Source organism: Colletotrichum scovillei (assembly GCF_011075155.1).
Source record: "Colletotrichum scovillei strain TJNH1 chromosome Unknown Contig00012, whole genome shotgun sequence".
Lineage (NCBI taxonomy): Eukaryota > Fungi > Ascomycota > Sordariomycetes > Glomerellales > Glomerellaceae > Colletotrichum > Colletotrichum scovillei.
The window spans coordinates 110,806-129,441 of record NW_023336270.1 but is presented as its reverse complement, the minus strand read 5'-3'; the positions used below and the strand labels follow the sequence as shown (position 1 = coordinate 129,441).

Below are 18,636 nucleotides of genomic sequence, written 5' to 3'. Positions count from 1 at the left end.
TGGATCTATCCGTATTGCTCCTGCGCCTTGCACTGGTTCCGCTGGCGGAACGAAGAGTTGGCAATCGGCCGACAGCCGCCATGAAGGTGAAGAAAACTGACCGGGACGATGCGAGACAAACCTGACAAGGAGGGTGCATCATTGCTTGGGATCGTGTCGCGTTGTGTCAAGAAGAGTGGGGAGATGGAGAGAAACTCGGAGATGGATATTGGGGGGGGGGGGGTTCCAGCAGTGAAGACTCAAGAGTCAAGACTATTAGGTACTGTGTGAGAGGCTAAGAGTAATAAGGGCACCTTCAACCTTGTCCTATGGTAAGCCGTATGTAGTAGTCGTGCAGGAGTCAGGACCCAACCAGACGAGAGTCCAGGGAAAAGATGGGATCACGGTGGTTTGCTCCATTTCGGGCACAAAGCGAATTGAGCCAGCGTTGGTCGGTACTTGTCCATGGGCGTTGGGGCAGCGAAGCGTAGGAGAAGTCTCTGTACCATGATATCATGGTGGACTGTGAGACCGAAGGTCATGCTTCTGAGGCCTGTCACTGCATATGCAGGCGGCTGGATTTGGAAAGACGACGGGCTCTGGTCAGAGTCAACTGTCAAGGTGAAGAGACGGGGCGGAGTAGTCTATCGTTGGTTGGCGAATCAGCAAAGAGCTGGTGAGCGATGTGCGGCGTGACTGGCCGGTGCTGTGCGCGGAGCCATTTGTGGGTGGGGGTGGGACGACCGTGGAACCGTGGGTGAGTGGCATCCATGGCATGGTGTGTCGGAGTCTGTGAGGATCATGATGGATGGCATGGAGTCTGGAGATCCAGTCAGGGTCACAGACACGAAGAGTCTGTGGTCCTGTCGGCCGAAATGGCGCGCCGTGAAGGAAGGCAAGGCGAGCCGCAAAGAGCCGGGGGAACGCAGCACCATCTCGACTGCCATGGACATGTACCTCGATCCATCGCGTGGTCGTGAGCCAACCACGGCAAGGTCTAAGAGATAATGTAGTCCAGACAGGGCGTCGAAAGCGCCTCAGCTTCGCAGCTCAGCTCTGGCAGGGAAACCCTTTAGGCAGAGACAAGTCGCCGCCCAAAGAGAATGGGTGTCGGGACTAGGGGCGCCGTGGGGTTCGGAGCTGTTTGGAAAACCAGTCATGGGCCATGAAAGCTTATACGATGCATGGCGATGTGTCGGTTTGGCAATGTGAAGGAGAAGCGTACGGAGTATATCAATGTATGTAGGTATGGCTGGCTGAGATGTAGGAGCCGGGGGGGAGAGGGTTCGCCTCAGATTGAAACTTGTCGGGAGCGGCAGAAGTCTTGTTGCGTTGTTCTGGTTGGTGCCATGGCGCCCTGTCACTGCAAGCAAGCTGCAATGCAGATGCGGCGCGCTGGGCCGGGCTGCGTAGGAGGCGGGCTCTGGCTTAGAGGCCGGGGCTTCGACATGATCAGGTTGGTGCTGTTTTGATGCTGCCCGTCGTCTTGTTTCTTTTTCCTTCCGAGTAATTTGCGTTCGTGGTCGTGGTCGTGGTCGTCGTCTTCGTCGTCGTCTTGAAAGTGGCTGTTCGTCGGCATTGAGACTGGGGTTCAAGTTCAGGTTCGGGATATGGGTACCTTGTGGGAGGGCTTGCCGGGGTGGAACTGCTGCGTATTGTCTTGGGTATATTCGTGAGGATCGAGTGATGACAGAGACATGGTATTGGTGAGCAGTCTTGGCCGGCGTCTCGCCTAGTTGGTGGTCTATTGCCGGCGGAAACGAATGGACAACTTAGAAGGTCGGCACCTCATCGAATGACTGCGGGCTGCCAGGGTTCGGAGGTACGGGGGCACGGAGGCTGGAGTCTATCCGTACGAAATATGCGTATGTACATAGAGTGTGAGAGCCTGGATATTGAAACATAAGGAGGATGTCGACATATCGGTGGAAACTGGAAGTATCCGTAGACTCCATGTTTAATTAGGGCGATGATCTAGGGCGATGTTAGACTGTTGCTTCCACTGTTAGTGGCTCCCTCGGTGCGTTCAAACCTCAGAGTCCAATCTTGCAGGGCCTAGCACGTACTGTAGTGGGCACGACCCTGACAGTGGATAGGGGGTCCTTGGGACCAATCCATGCTTCTGCTTCTCTCAGAGACCTCTCGTCTAAAGAGGGTGTAAGTGCTTCGGAATGAAAAGAGAGTCAATGGAAGTTAAAGTCTGTCGCACTGCCAAGGTCAAACTGCAATTCCTCGGGCAATTGTAATAATGACAAGTAAAAGTGAGCCTGAGGTTTGCCTGTGTTCTATGCATGAGATGAGGTGAGAGGTTGACCCGGACTTTCCCAGGCCCCCAAAGTACCTCCTCCACCACGTGCCTTTTTACTGAAGTGTACCTACCCTATGAAATACTAAGGTAGGTACCTGAGGAACACAATGCATGCATGGAAGGTATGGGGCAAAAGGCAGGAAGGGACGATATCTGGCGCACTTACAAAGGTGAATAAGGTACCTAAGGTAAGGTACCTAAGGTGTTATGGAAGGCACCCGTATCCGTACCTTACTTTTGCGAGGTGCCTTCCACCACTTCCGTTGAGGTTAAAGCAAGAAAGGTAAGAGGTCCCTGGTATTCCGTGCGTCCCTTCCTCTTCCCATCTGCCATACTGCCATCACTAGGTAGTCACCGGGCCCCTCTATTCGTAGTCGCTTCCCGGTCGTCTGTGCACCGAGGTGGGCGGTCCGCGAAGCAGACATGGCTGTGCCTTCCCGTGTTCCCACTGGACCTTAGCCAGGATCCCTCCTTCCTCCAAGCTCAACCTGCCCGCACCTTCCTGCCTTCCTACGAATGGAAGGTCCATGCTTTTCTTCATAGGTAGTTCGAGGAAGGGGCTCTCTCCCGGGTCCCAAGGCAGGTCAAGCACTCACGGAAGGCAGAGAGATTTGTACCTGCTTGCAAAGGGGCGTCACGCAAGACAGCTTTACCCATCCTCGTGATCCTGTGCTCTTGACCTTACAAGTAAGGTAGGTAGGCACCTTACACTGTCGGTACCTACCTTACCTTACCTTACGTGGATCTGCCTCGCCGGAGAAAACTCCGCATTTTGTGCTGGACACTGAGCTCTCATGACTGGGCAAGAAGACGACATTACGGTCCCATCCCATCCATCGGCGGTTGACCGAGACTCCTTCCGTTGGTGCAACAGTCTACGGATACGCATAAGGTACTCAACACTTATCCATACAGAGGACCTCGTGCCTTTGTTGACCCGGGTCTGCACACATTGACAATAGAGGTCACGGCACGACCTAAACTCTCACTCTGGTCAATCCCCACACGGTGTCCACTACCATCAACGTCAAATGCGAGAATGAGATACCCATCTCAAACTCAAACAGAGCAGCCACATGGGTATCGCTTCTCCAAGGTTTGACCTTCTCTCGTGTCCCGTCCGTGGCGGCCCTGATGCTGATGGAGTGTTAGCGACCATCTGCCGGTGCAACGCGAGCCTGCCCCCACGCCCGGCACATGGGACAGGGGACTTGGGGCCCCTCGAACCTTCGTCTTTCGTGTTGGCCATGATCGGACAAGTCGGAATCCCATACGACTACTCTAGAGTCTGGACCGATGATCTATACTTCGTACCAAAGCACACGTTTTCGAACTAGACTCGGCTCTGCTCTGTCGTCCGCTCTAGCTAGGAACGTGGTTTACCTGCCTGCCTAGACACAGCAAAGCGAGCCATCCGAATCCACAACCTTTGCGTACCTCATGTTCTCCGCCTCAATATCCTTATGTATGCTGCTCCAGAGTCCATCATATCCCGAGCGACACAGTACAAGAGCACATAAACAACCACTGAATTACTTGAACGACTAGCTTCAGGAGGGCCACGACATTCCAAGCCGATGAGCTCATGCCCTGGCTGTCTCGCATCCGCTATCGATCAACTAAATATCCGTGCCAGGGTAAGGCACCACAAGGTTCGAAGCCATTGGTGCATCTCAATCCTACCCACATACCCTGTTTGACGACTCAGGCCTTGTGGTTGCATCTCATCGCAATGCGTCCCTTCGCTCTATTCCTCGGGGCCTGCGTCGGAAAAATCTCCAACAGAGTTGACCGCTCTGCGATGCCGTGGTTCTTGGCCATTGAGAAGGCCACACGGCTCAACAGAATTAGCATCACCTGTGCTCCCATTACCTTTGGAAGAGCGGACTGCACAAACCACCCCCTCCTGTCGTCGCCGCTGTAGTCAAGACTCCAACCTTTTTTTTTGCTTCGTTTTCGCACGCGTATCAAGTCGCGACACTACTTCAAGCAACCAGACGAATCCAGTAATTCTGCCATCGCGAACAGGACGAGTGGCTAAGACATGCGTACGAATACAGTATGCACTTACACACAGTCTTAGCTCCGGCTAAACTCGCTCAAGGAGGTCAACTTGGACTTTCTCCCGGCCGGTCATACTGGGTAATCTGATAGAGGCATGTCTCGGATTGCCTAACTCGGTACTCCAGAGCCATGGGGTCCCTGGTTGGCCGCGGCTGACCTAGACGGCCACCAGGCCAACCCAGTCAACAGTCTATTGTCTCGCCACTGGCGCGGCCCATGTCCTTTCCGAGCAAGGCTTTCATAGGATGCTCGCAATGATACTGCACCTAGTTACGCTTCGACCCTCTGCTGCTTAACCAACCCCAGCTTATCGTCACATATCACATACATGCGAGTACGACAACCTCCGTGTTGTGCGGACAAGTCCAAGTCAGCCTAACGGCATCAACGGCGCTGCTCCTGGGTACTGGCAGCGGGCAGCCGATCACTATCCGAACATCGCCGAATTTCTTTCATCACTTGAACGTTGTGAGACTCTGCGACAACCGACCCCGTTTAACTTGAGACGACAATAGAGGAGCAAATAAAGCGACGACGACAAAGGCGGAGAAGGGTACCGCCCGAGCACAAGGCTTGGCCCGTTGTCGGATCTGGCTACCTCCCGTCGCCTTTTGACTTTCGAGACGGTGCGTGCCGTCGACGGCTGGTCTCCACCGACATTGGATCACCATCAGTGCGCAATCGATGCCAATCGACCTTCTCTACCCGCTTGCCCACCACCACCACCTTCGGGGCCTCGAGTCACCACCTTACCTACCTACCGTGCCAGTGTGGATGGACACATGTATCCGTATGCTGGGTATGGACTATGGATCATGGTTACTGGTTGCTCAGGGAATCTCGATACTGTGATCTCCCCCCTCTCCGGTGGTACCTGAGCAACGGTACGGATAATTCAAGGCCTTCCTGCAGGGCCTATGTGGGCGCAGATGATGCGGCGACTCGGCGAGGGGCTATTTATTTTGCATCTAATCCACCCACATAGTTACCTACCTGCCTGTCATCTGCGTTTCCATGCTCCATGACCGGTGTCTTTTACACTTACACAAAGCCATTCGGCCTACGTACACGTACACGCTGAGCAAATGGCTGCACATACCTTCAGGACTGCTCTCTGATAACCGGCTTTCATTCCTCCCATGACCGGGCTCAGCCGAAGAACTCACTTCTCGAATTCTCATACACAGCACTCTGTCTCCGACGGGGCACTACTTTAACTCACGTCGACCCTAGATCCATGGCCAACAGCACCATTCCTTGCCCATGCCTGTCGAAATGGAGGGGAGAGGAAGTTGATCTAGCTAAAATTGTCAGTAGCGGGGGAATAAGAACACCGAAAAAGATACATGACAGTACTTTCCACCACACCCTCCGAGAGCCAGCCGCAACCCTCCACTCATTGGTGCGCATTCGACTCGCTTTGCGATTCACCTTCCTTGCCCTTGGCGGCTGTGGTTATGGCACTAAGGCTGTGGGGGGGCTTGTTGCTTCTGTGTCCTTGATGCCCGGCAGGCATCTTGCTCTGGTTCGTCCGCTGGCCCTTCGTGCGTCTCCATCCTCAACCGAAAGGGGTCCTTGTTGGAGAGCAACCTGAGACCATCCATGCCGCTGCAGAGAGATGCCCGCTGCAGACTCGGGGATTTTCGCAAGGGGGCCCAACAAGTGGATGATTCATCAGAGACAGACAGAGTGAGTACTCTTGACGATTGCCTCACTTGCTCCCGTCGAGCTCATGCTTGCTGCTACTCAAGCCTGAAGCGATTGCTAGATCATTTGATCAAGGCGCGTCACCTCTGGATATCAACTGAATGCACTGCAATGTAGGCTGACGCTGGCAGCAGTGACAGTACCAAGTCAATAAGTTGCGGGAGATTGACCATAGCCCCACGCTCGAAGCGTTTTGCAGCTAACAAGCTAGATGCCTGCGTGCCAGCATGTCCATGTCTCCGGGCCTCTCATGCACCGCGTCAGCTATGCTGTTCTGCTGCTCGTCATCAACCCTCTCCCACGCATCCAGTGCCCGTACGGATACCTCGTACGGATACAGATTGCTTGCGTGCTTGCGCAGTGGTTCATTTTACCCACACAACTGGGGGCGATGCGCTTGCGGGAGCGAAAGGGATCTCAAGACGGCCAGTGCCTCAAAGTTCGGATGCGACATCACACCGCCAGATCGCGCGCACCACGTTCCTGGGCAAGCGTTCCGTCGGGGCGACAGATGCCAATCTAGCGGCAAGACCGTCCGATCTATCTTGTTAGGGCTCGCGAGCTGCCGTTAACACCGAGATTGAAACCAGCCTCGAGCCAGGCCCAAACACACAGAGTAGCAAACTTCTGTTTGGCGCGAACCAGCCTTCTTCTCCAGCTGGCGCTGGATGACATCCTCAAGGCAGCAAAAACTGCCTATTCGCATCCCGACCGTCTAGACAAGTGCTCCAGCTCTTGCATGATCATCGCCGAGTATACAGCCATCCCTGGACAACGGAATCTTGTTTCTTCCTACTTCCCACTCAGCCAGCATCTAGACCGCGTCAGAGGCGATTCACAGTCGCAAGGCGCCAGACGACAGGGATAGCTTTGAAGTCAGCTGGCCCCCCACAGAATGCAATCGATTGCCTGCTGGCCAACCACCTCCATCAACGCTTGAATGCTCGCATTCCAGTGTTCAACCTACATCGCACAGCCTTGTTAGATCGACAACTAGTGCCCTATCCTCGGACATAAAGAAACAAACGCAGGGCGCCTTGTTCGTCTAGATCTGAAAGGTGTTTCTAACGGCCGACACCTTTCACAGGACTGACCCAGCGGGAAAAGGCGGTGTCCAACGTCCAAGCAGCCTAGACCCGGAAACCCAAACACGTCGACGCATTGTAGGGAACATGCCAATTCCAGGTCTTCGGGGAAGGGGAGTTCCTTGCATTTGACAGCGCCTCGACCACGTTTACCCCGCCAAAGCTCACCAACTGTCACGATATGAACGTCCGACTACGCTCCGAACCACCGTACTCTGGGCCGCAACACGGTTTTCGGCCATTGTTTTGCCATTGAAACGTTCAGAGAAGTGCGGTGAGGGCCTCATATTTGTTTCTCCAGAGTTCCACCTTTGGGCAGAGACAGGCAAGCCCGAGCACGCCTCTTCGCCACTAACCTTGTCTAGGTCAGATCTAGCTCGTTCACGAGAGTGGTGTCTACGCAAACTAGTCATCCGCAAGTTCCCAGGTGCCTAAATCTGGTTCGGAACCTGGCCTCACCGCATCGCTGCCCGTCATCATTACCAGTCTATTTGTCTTTAGTGACATGCAGAAACATTCTTGGAGAGTGGCTGGAAGTCCTCGTTTCCGAAGTGGATTTCTGCCCAGATATCTCACCTCGCCCCGTCTGAATCTCGCAGCGTACGGAGATCTCCCGCAGTCTACAGGATCTAATTGGGATGACCGACATCTCGGTATCCACCAGCTTCTCGCTTCTCAAATCTTTGGTCGACTGACCTCACAGAATGATGAACGAAGTCTGATACCAATGTATTGAATGGAACCGCCCAGTGCCACCCCTGCAGACGAACCAGTTCTTCAGCGCGCCATTCCAGGCGTTCCATTCACCTCGTCACTTTCCACTAGCAATGTCTCTCCCATTAGCGGGACGAAACTAATTAACGGATCACAGACGATCAAGCAGCGACGGAGAGCAAGAGACACCACCCATTGGCTTTGCTAGACAACCACACGACCAAGCATATGCCAGCCCATGATCAAGAGTTCCCTCCCCCTTCAGGTTCCCGGTTTTACAGGCTGCCAGCTAGTCCGAGGTTCGACATGTGAGACCCAAAGACTGGTGATCACCGGGGTTTGTCTGTCCAGACAGTGTATCGGATATCTTGCTTATCTTTGCCTAAACATAGAGGTGTGCTTGCTCAAAGATGTAGGCATCGCTTGCTTTCCAGAGTAAATCAGGGGGCGGTGCAGCACCGGCGTCCTTTCGCGTGCTTTGAGACACAAGGTTTATCAGAGTTCAATGGTTCGAGCTGAAGCAGTTCATTTTTTGGCGCCTGATACGCAGTTCGGATGACTCAACAAGCTCTCAAAATATCCCTTCCCCTTTGGGAGAGGCGAATTATGGTGATTTGATATCTCAAGTATGCATCCATGATTCCTCGTTCTCGTGTAAGACCCGTAACGTTACCTGTGTTTCCGGGCACGCCTCGTTGTAGGCGCCAAAAGAACCCAAGACAGTAATCTGAAAGGTTATTTCTGCTTGGATCTTGCCAACTGTGGGTTTTGGATGCACAGACAAAATTGTCCAGAGTGCGGGCTCGGCGTGTTATTTGCTTTTCGAGCAAAGAATAGTGTGATGCATCATTGTCTTGACTTTTTGATGGTATGGTGTTTCGAGACAACGCCTCAACAAATCCCCTTTCTCAAGCTATGCGGCTAAGCCCAGACTCCAGCTACGCTTCATTTGACGAAGGTGCGAAGCTCTTTTTTTTCTCGAATATCATACCACTTGCCGTTCTTTGTTGGCCCGAAGTAGGGAGAAAAAATGTGTCAAAGGAGCCAGGGATATGTGATTGATATGTTGCTTCCACTACATCACGCGAAATCAACAGCCCGAGAGTACTCGCGTGGTCCTGCAGTATCCTCTTCTCATGACTCTCGATCTGCACTGCTGTCATCGGCATTAAGTCAAAGGCTTGAATGCTGGGGTTCAGTTCTATTGTACCGGCGGTTGTCGTCCTCAAAAGGGCAACTCAAAACGCTCGAAAACTTGCAGAGACCTCTCGCAGCATTCTGTCTTGGACTGCACATCTGACATTGATAGAGGTCTGTTGTATCTTTCCGTTCGTGATGCCGACGTCCTGGGCAATGTGAACCTGAGTTCGTTTAGAGTGGATTGAAGCCACGAAAACTCATCTTGTATCGCACCACTACATGCAGAAGGCACTTCAAGGGATGACCAATAGACTGGCCTTTGAATTCTAGGTCTTGCTGGATGTCTGAGTTACGTATTGTTTCCCTTAATGCATCTGAACTCCGTCTTGGGCATTTTGTCGATTATGAAATTGCGCGCCCCGGTGCATGTAATGAACACCAAATTGACAAGACCTCCTTTTGGAGACCTCTTAGGAAATACTTTGCCAACTTGTAGTCAGCTATGAGTCTGTTGCTTTTTTATGGAACTTGTTTGCCATACGAAAACCTGCAACTCATTCCCTAATGAACCAAAGGAGCGAGACACACGAGAGTTTGCGAGCTGGGCTTCGAGATCCCAGAGGCGTATGTAAACAACAACCGTAGGTTCAACTCGTAGAGAGCTCGAGAGTATTTCGCAAAAATGCGCCTTCCAGGGTGCAGGCTGATTTTGCAGCGAGCGTGTGGGCCACTTAAGTCGTGTGTCTAATCCTTTAGAGTCCCGGAAGGGGGAGCTTAGCGATCTAAACTGTAGGTCAGGCAGTTGAAATTTCGTTCCGCACTCAGGGAAAGGGGTAGTATTCCGACCAAGAAACGGAAAATGATGGCCAATGGTCAGATGTATCATCGTGCATCTAACTGTCTCGAGGAGAAGTGCGAACTTTGAAAGTTGCATATGCATGACATTTCTACTTTTTAGCACGGATGATGCGTTTCGATCGTAAATTGGGCATCTGGCAGTCCTATTGGGAGAGGAGGGGAGAGATAGGCTGATCGCAACGATATAAAGTATGTCATCCATGAATCATGATTTCTTACATATATTCTAGGAATCCTCTTGGTAGCTTGGTTCTGTCACCAATAATGCAAAAATACGAAGGGAGATGAAAGCATCTATAAGTCAAAGATCTACCAAAAAACGTTCTCAATCAAACGCATGTCAAGAGTGTCTGTCCCAAGCTCAAACTCACCCCGACTACCTGGAATAGATGTATTGGAGAGAAGAAAGAGATCGACGGGGAAAAATCGGATACGAGGGTCGGCTCGAACTCGCGACCTCTCGATCTCAAGACTCGATTCGTGAAGTAGTAGTAGGTAGTAGCAGTTGGTACCTGGGAGTGTCATGAGGATGATGGATCCTGAGAGTTGCATGGTTCCGTCACCATGATCACTAGTAAACAAAATGTACAAAAAGGGAACCTGCCCGCTATGGCGTCACTGTGGTACTGCTTGCCACTCAAGGCTGCCCATCTAGGCACTCTAAGGATAGAGTGGTAAAGGCACAATCATACCGTTCGGCCGTCGTCTACAACGGGCGATGCTTCCTTGGAGGAAGAATTGCACTCCTGATCCCTATAGGGGCTTCCCACCGCCCCATCGATCGCACCTTCTCCCGAATACGCAACGGGCCTACGGTAATCTATTCATAATCGGTGATTCACTCTGTCGCGGAGAAGGAAATGCTATTAGTCTAGCACATGAGGCATACCGTGATGTTTCTGACAATTTCATATTCTTTATACATCTTTCAACACCTACAATTCTTGTGCCTATTGACTACGAATCACCTGCCAGATTCACCTTTGTCACTCCTCCTGTCCGTACAACAAAGCTCAAGCAAACTCGGCCTCGTCAATGTTTCTCAAAAAGATGGTGTACCACTTGACGAGGTTAACGTGGCCCTTGACGCTCGTCTTCTCATCAACGGTATGAACACCAGCCCACTCATCGCTCTCAGGATCATATCCGGGAAGGAAGCGGAAGATGTGCTGGGTGAGATCCCAGTAGTACCGGGTATCCGTGTTACCCGTCATGATACCCGGCGAAACAACAATCTCCTCGCCGTACAGGGCGCGCGTGGTGCCCGACAGAATTCCGTACGGCGTCACGCCCTCCACCGACGTCGGTGTCACGGGCGCGGGCTCGAGCACTTTATCGTTGCCCTTGAGCGTGATGCTCGACGGCGTCTCGGCCTCGTCGTCGAAAGCGTGAAGGGTGAGGTTGTACTTCTCCGCGACGGGGCGGACGATGGCCGCGAGCTTCTCCTGCACGCTAGACGTCTTGTCGCCGACGTTGACGCGGTGGTTGACGACGGCGCGGACGCGCTCCGGAAGGGCGTTGATCTTGACGCCGCCTTCGATGATGTCGGTCGCCACGGAGGTGGTGAAAAGGTACTTGACCTGCGGGCCAGCCTTGGCGGCCTCCTTTGCCAGGCGGTCCGTCTTCTTCTTGCACATCTGCTTGCTGGTGTCGGCGGGGAGGAGTCTGCGCAGGTTGTCGGGGAAGTCTGGCGCGTACGAGGCGCCGCACTGGAGCTTCTCGAGGTATGGGTTTCCGGAGATGAGCTCGGGGGCGTAGAGGTTCGCCTCGATGTGCGTGATGAGCTCGGAGAGGATGCCGATGCCGGTGTGCTCGGGCGGAATGGAGCTGTGGCCGCCGGGGGTGCGGACGATGACCTCGACATCGATGTAGCCCTTCTCGGCCGTGCCGGGGATGGCAAAGGTCTGGCCCCATTGAGAGTCGAAACCGGATCCTTCATCGACGATGATGGCGGCGCCATCCTTGCCGTAGCGTTCTAGCAGGAACGGTGCGAGGTGTCCCGCGCCGCGCTCTCCGGAGACCTCCTCGTCGAAGCCAAAGGACAGGACGACGGTTCGTTTGGGGGAGAAGCCGGCGTCGATCAGTAGCTCGACGGACTCGAGGATGCCGATGAGGGAGTTCTTGCAGTCCATGGCGCCGCGGCCCCAGACGTAGGTCCCGTCGTAGGCACCGCTCCAGGGCGGGTGCGTCCAGCTGTCGATGGTGGTGGGCGCCACGGGGACGGTGTCCTGGTGGGCCATGAGGACGGTGGGCTTAAGGCTGTCATCGGAGCCCTTCCACGTGTAGAGCAGGCCGTGGGTGTTGACGCGCTCGAGGCGGAGGGTGTCGTGGACCTTGGGGAAGGTCTTTGCGAGGTAGGCGGAGAAGGGGAGAAGCTTATCCCAGCGGTCGTCGGCGCCGACGGGGCCGTAGTTGTCAAAGGACTCGGTGGGGATCTGGACGGCACCCGAGAGACGGGCGACCGTCTCGTTGCGGAACTTGGGGCTGTCGAGGTATGAGTCCAGCTGGGTGAGGCCAGACGAGTTCTGGGTCGGGAAGAGGGGGTCGACCTGGCGGCAGGCGTTGGCGGCGGGGGAAGCGCCGCGGTGATGACCGTGGCCGAGGAACGGGATGGCCGAGGCGGACGGCTTGTGCAGGTAGGCGAGGAGGAGGGCGGCGGGGATGAGGGACCACCACGCGGTCCGGCGGCGGCGTGGCTCCGGAGCTGTGAGCTCGGGCGCCGGGTGTGCGAAGGGGAGCTTCTCCGACATGGCGACTCTCAACGGGAATGTGTGAACACTCAATTGAGACAACGCTGTGTGATGTGCCAATCCTATTTGCTGCTCACTTGTGTGCAGAGCTTTGGTCGCGCGGGGTGTTAGGAGTTGATGTGAGTGAGTGAGAGTTGAGAGTCAAGATGAGAGAGTGAGGTTGAGAATGAAGAGGTGAAGTCATGGAAGAAGACGCGACGGGGTCCATCGGTGGTGTGCTAACCCATGAGTATGACAAATGAGACGAATGAGTGCACGGCGTGTCAATCAATGGTCTCCCCCCGATTTCCCCGCCGTTTCATCCGAAATGCCTCTAAAGCTCCGATCCTTCGGCGCCGTTATCGCATCTGGCGATGGATGGCATGACGGTGCGGATACCTCACCTCAGGTTGATAACGATATCGGGAATTCCAGCCCGCCCATCTCCAAGTCATCGAATCTTCAACTCCTCATGCGGGGCTCAAAAGCGTTGCGCAGCTTCCGGATTGGGACCTCATCGGCTTCAATCGGCTGGCTTCACACACCCACCGGGCCGGGATGTTGCTGACCGGGCAGTGGGATCGCCTTCCTTGCAGCTTCTCCTCGGCTATTTGATAAAGCTGGAGGTCAAGCTCTGCTCGGCTCTTTGGCTGAATCCAGGATAGCTTCCATTCGTTGCGGCCCCCTGTATCGGAGCTTTATCAATTTGAATTGGGATGTTATGTGGGACTCGACCGTTGAGTTAAACCTCACCAAACTGTACGGCATCACGGATAAGGATACAGCGACGGCATCACCAAGCCGAAGCTGAGATTCTTCAGCAAATCAATCATTATAGACGTAAAGACTAGTGGTATCTATGCAAGTCGCTCATTTCTCCTTCTTACGCCCCTCCATTCGCGTCCGCGCAGCTCTTAATAGAGCCCACGCGACGAGCCGATACACAATCACACACCCAGCCAATGCCGCAATATTGACGTTCGGATCCACGTTGAACTTGTATAATTCGAGCACGTCCTCGCCGGTTTCCACCGGACACCGTCCATCCGGCAGCCTCTGCCCGTCCTCGCACGTGAACGTAACCGACCTAAGGCTGTATGGCGCCAGAGCCCGCGTCCCGTACCTGATGGGCGAGAGGTAGTTGAAGATCTTGAACAGCTCCGGCATATCGATGGAGAGAACACCCGCCATTGTGTTGGCAACAGACAAGATCACCGACGTGAGGTTCACGGCGAACCCCGTGTGGTTGAAGAGCGTGTTGAACATGATGCCCACCGACTCACCGCACGAAACGATGCCAAAGCACGAAAATACGCAGACGAAGTACATTGTCACCGTTCGCGGGAACCCTACCGCCAAATCCGCGAGCACGCCAAAGATGAGGCAGCTGATAATCTCAAAGGGGAACTCGAGCACAGAGTACGCCGCTAAGAAGGCCTCAACGCTGTACACCCCGTCGTCGTCCTCGCGGTAAAACACGTCGCGCTCGGCGGGGTAGACGGCGACGTTTTGCAGCATACCCACAAAGTAAAAGGCGCCAATTTCCTGCACGAAGCCCATGCGGTTCTGCACAGAGTAATAGTCGTTCTTGAGCGGCGCGAAGAAGAGGGCGAGGACGATGCCTAGGCCCACGACCTGCATGATGCGTGCGAGGAGGAGCGGCGGTTGGCGGCGGAAGTTAATGAGGCCGCGGTGGACGAGGAGGGGGAAGGCGACGAAGAAAGAGGCACGTTTGCGGACGAGAGCGCCTAGCTCGGCTGGGGTCGCGAGGTTTGCCTTGTTGAAGGCCAAGGCTTTTCGAGGGTGTCCAACGTTGGCCGGCCCAGTTGATGAGCGGGTGATTGCTTCATGTTCTTGGCTCTCGTTGATGCTGGGCAGCTCACCCGTCGTCTTGACTGCAGGCATCTTTGCATGTCTCTGCCAGGCGCCGATCAGAGCCTCAACCTTTTCCCTGCTCTCGGCCTCTCTTGTTTCTTGTTGTAGATTGATCGTGACGAGATCAAGCGCAAAGTCGGCCGGGTTAGTGTGAGCAGGACAGTTGAACCCCTGACGCTGAAAATAGGGTAGCATCTCCGTCGCCGATCCGGCATACGCGGGCGACCCTCCACGGGCAAGCAGCAAGACGTTTCCAAAGTGCTTGAACAAATCAGATCGCGCCTGATGAATCGTCAGGATCAGCGTCCGGCCTTCGTTGGCGAGACCCTGCAGGACCTCCATGATGGAGCTTGCCGTGAAGGCGTCCAGCCCGCTTGTCGGCTCATCCAGTAGTAGCACGAGCGGGTCGCTGAGTAGCTGTACGGCAATGGTGACTCGTCGCTTTTCGCCTCCAGAGATGCCCTTGACGAGCTCGTTACCCACGAGGTTGTCCGCGCAGTCCTTGAGACCCATCTTCAGCAAGACTTCCTCTGCACGCTTGGATTTCTCGTCGCTGCTCATGTGGGCTGGAAGACGTAGCCCCGCCGAGAACTGGAGCGTCTCTCGTACTGTGAGGGACGGCAGGAGAGCGTCGTCATCCTGGCAGACGTACGAACACACCGATCGAATGACCGAGTTGGACGGTTGTGCGTTGTTGAAGGTGAGCTTTCCCGACAGCCTATAGCGCGTGCTGAGGCTGCTCGGAAGTCGCAAAGACATGGCATTGAGAAGGGACGTCTTACCGCTTCCCGAGGGGCCCATGATGACGTTGAGCTTCCCTGCCTCGAATGTTGTGCTGACAGGATTAAGGATCGTCTTGGTTGGAAGCGTCTTGCCCGAAGCTGCCCTCTTGTCCAAGGCTAGAGCAAAGTCATCCAGCCCTACGTCAATGGTGCGAATCTCGGAGATGGAATGCGTCTTCATCTTCTCCTTGCCGGCTGATAAATCAGTGTCTGAGACTCTAGCACGAGCAATAGTCATCTCTTGCTTAATGTACTGGAGTCCGATGGCGGATAAGATGCAGAAGAAGACGATAAACGCAACAAGCACGACAATCGGCCTCCATATCCAATTCTGCGGAAACCCGAGAGACTCCATTACGAATCGGCCAGTGTACTGCACGCATTCTGGGTTCGAGGCCCCGCCATCAACCGGGCAGTCGTAAAAGGAACCCTCAAACTCGTTACCACAATAGGCGCCAAAAGTGTAGAACTGGATAACGTTAGCAAGGCCATGCCGGAAGCTCTGTTGTTTGAACTTACCGAGTACGTGATCCATTTGAGCCACCGCACATACACTGGGATCGAGTTCGCCTGAATGAACATGCCACAAGCCATGCTCTGCAGGGTAAACACCATGTTGGCAATCAGACTTGCACCAGGGAAGTTTCTCGACGCCGTGACACATGTGATTGCGCACGTCACAGCAATATAGTGATTCAGCACTGTGATGGCGAAGAAGATGAAGAACTGGCTGGCATCTCGTTCAAAGCCGCCCATGAAGTAGAAGATGATGGAGAACAGGAACGGCACGGGCAGATCTTCCGTAAACAGTCGCGCCAAGCGACGAGAGAAGAGAAACGGGATCGCATCGACGCACGACTCGCTATGCTCGCGATCGTAGGTTGGGATATCGACGGTGAGTCGGTAGACCTCGAACATGAGAGTCAGGTATCCCTGAAGGCCTGCCGCAGTATAAAGCGCGCCTTGACGAGAGCGGATACCCGAGAGGTCTCTTGGTAGGTTGTAGAAAATGTAGCCCGTTACGAGGGCCATGAGGATCGCTTCCGTCGTTGATGCCAGCATTCCCATTGGGTCGCGGTACGTGACCTTGAACGTTCTGTTGGTCAGGACTCGTAGTTGTCTGGTGTACGATGCGTGTTTGTTGGTCTTGGAGGTCGGACTTTTCCCAGTCGATGTGCTCTCAATCGCCTTGTCTGTTGGCGCAAAAATCTTTTCGCTTTCGTGAATCCATGCTTGCTTCAGCTGATTGACCCGTTCCGTTGTGTCCTGTTCTAGTTCGGGCGTGCGATTGTCTATGGCAGCGATGTCGATGACGAATTCCGCAGGGTTCACAAAAGGGGGCAGCTTGAAACCCAGACCCTCGAAGAATGGCACGCAGTTCTTTGCAGGGCCCGAGAAAACCGGACTTCCCTTGGTAAGAATGATGAGGTTGTCGAAGAGATCCCATATTTCCGACCGAGGTTGGTGGATGGTGGTGATAATGTTTCGCCCCTTGGTGGCCAGCTTCTTGAGCGTGCGCATCAGTTGAAAGGCACTCGTCGCATCTAAGCCAGTGGTCGGTTCATCGAGAAAGAGAACCGACGGATTGGCTAGCAATTGAACCCCAATGCTGACTCTCCGCTTCTCACCTCCAGAGCATCCCCGGTGCTGTCTATCTCCTATCCTTGTGTTGGAACATTCTTTGAGACCGAGTTCTAGAATGACCTCCTCCACGATGCGAGCGCGCTCTTCGGCAGTTGTCGGAGGCGGCAACCTCAGGTCGGCGGAGTACTGCAGCGTCTCGCGCACAGTCAGCGAGGGCAGGAGAATATCCTGCTGCATGACATAGGCGTGCCGCGCATTGTGAATGCCCTCATTGCCGTTGAAGGTAATATGGCCACTTTGGGCGAGTCGCGCACTGATCATGCGCTCCGATAGCGTATTCAGTAGCGTTGTCTTACCGGAACCGCTACCGCCAATGATGGCTGTCAGTGTGCCCGGTTGCAGGGAAGCGTTAACGTGGTAAATCAGATTTTTGGAGCTTGGTTCAGGGTTGAATTTTGACTTTGCCAGCTCGGGGTAGGTTGCAGGGTCCCACCACGAAGGCGAAGTGTCGACGGTGACAGCTAAATCGCGTATCTGGACATCAACTGCTTCGACGTCGTCGAGGGAGATATGACCGGCGCCAGAGAGCGAGAAGCGCGCCGCGTCAGGTTGCTCTGGGGCATGTGGAGGAGCCGATTTCTCGATGGAGCTTTGGCGGTCGAACTTGTCCATCTCGAGCCTGATTGCTCCGTCGTCGTTTGAGGTCGGATTCGTTGTCGAAGACATGGTTGTGGGCGATTCAACCGCGGCGAGACAAATGATGACAAGATTATGGCCACTGCGAGCGCATGCCGGTTGGCACTGGCTGCGAAAGCGGACGACCGCTTCTGATCAGATTTGTTTCACTGCGACAAGTCGATGATAGATCTCTTGGGCCTTGCTAGAGTCTCTCTCTTGAAGATGCAACCAAGTCGACAGCGGTGAGCCGTGCAGAGACGCTCCAACGTATTTCCTCCAAATATCGATGGGGTGGATACGAGAGGGACTAGATTGACCAGCGGGATCTAGATATCAAGCCGCGAGGCGTACGGAGTAGAGAGAAACGGTCTCGGGCGGGAAGTCGAACAAGACAAAAGCCAAACGAAGAAGAAACGCCATCGGATGGGTGAAGATGACAGACGCCACGAAGGGAACTGAGAGGATGACATGGACTTTTTCTTAGACGAGCGGTTCAGTAGACGTTGGGTCAAGTGCATGCATCCGCATGAGTGGCATGCGACCTCAAGCCGAGGGGTCCAAGGATCGCGCGTGCAGGACAACACCCATGCGGCCATGACCATGCCCACCCCTTCGTAGCGTAGCTTAAGCGTTCTCTCTTTGACATTCTGGCTAAGCGACCTTGGCCGGCGAAACGAGGGCGGATACTCACGCAAGCGAGCCTAGGATGTGTGTTGTTGCAGCTGCACGTTTTCACTAAACATCCCCCACAACCCTCCCACATTTCCCTCCCCCACCTGTCCCCGAGGGTTCAGACTGACAATTGTGTACAAAAACTTTTTGTACGGATACGCAAGCACATATTGGTTCTCCCCTAATTTCGTACTGGTTCTTTGAAGGCTTGGAAGATTTGAAAGTTGTTTGCGAAATGAATGAGTGTGATAGTCTGGGAGCTGTGATGCGAAGGGTACATACATCCTCGACTAGGAAGAGTAACTTGAGGTTGTCGAATTAAACGAGGTCGGTTCTGGCTCTGATCGCCCCATACCTATATCAATGCTTGTTGGCATGGTATGAGATATTGGCCGTTGCCAGGCTTTCAAGCAACTTGTTACAGGTCCTTCGTATTGACTTGCCAATCGCCTGGATGCGCC

At 54.2% G+C, this 18,636-nt stretch overlaps 2 protein-coding genes across 2 annotated transcripts; both read right to left on the bottom strand.

Annotated features, from left to right (window-relative positions):
* Nucleotides 1–10,800: 10,800 nt before the first annotated feature.
* HER10_EVM0000091 (peptidase family M20/M25/M40) lies at nt 10,801–13,030 on the bottom strand. Its single transcript, XM_035469886.1, has one exon. The coding sequence runs from the start codon at nt 12,603–12,605 to the stop codon at nt 10,869–10,871; it is 1,737 nt and encodes a 578-aa protein (XP_035326008.1). The 5' UTR covers nt 12,606–13,030; the 3' UTR covers nt 10,801–10,868.
* A 424-nt stretch (nt 13,031–13,454) lies between these two features.
* Nucleotides 13,455–18,073, bottom strand: HER10_EVM0006597 (ABC transporter; the record flags this gene model as incomplete). The annotated part of the gene is made up of 2 exons (XM_035476178.1): nt 15,761–18,073; nt 13,455–15,710 (listed from the first exon to the last, which is right to left on the bottom strand). Exons 1-2 carry the CDS (start codon nt 17,549–17,551, stop codon nt 13,455–13,457), a joined length of 4,047 nt encoding a protein of 1,348 aa, XP_035326209.1. The 5' UTR covers nt 17,552–18,073.
* Between the last annotated feature and the right edge of the window lie 563 nt (nt 18,074–18,636).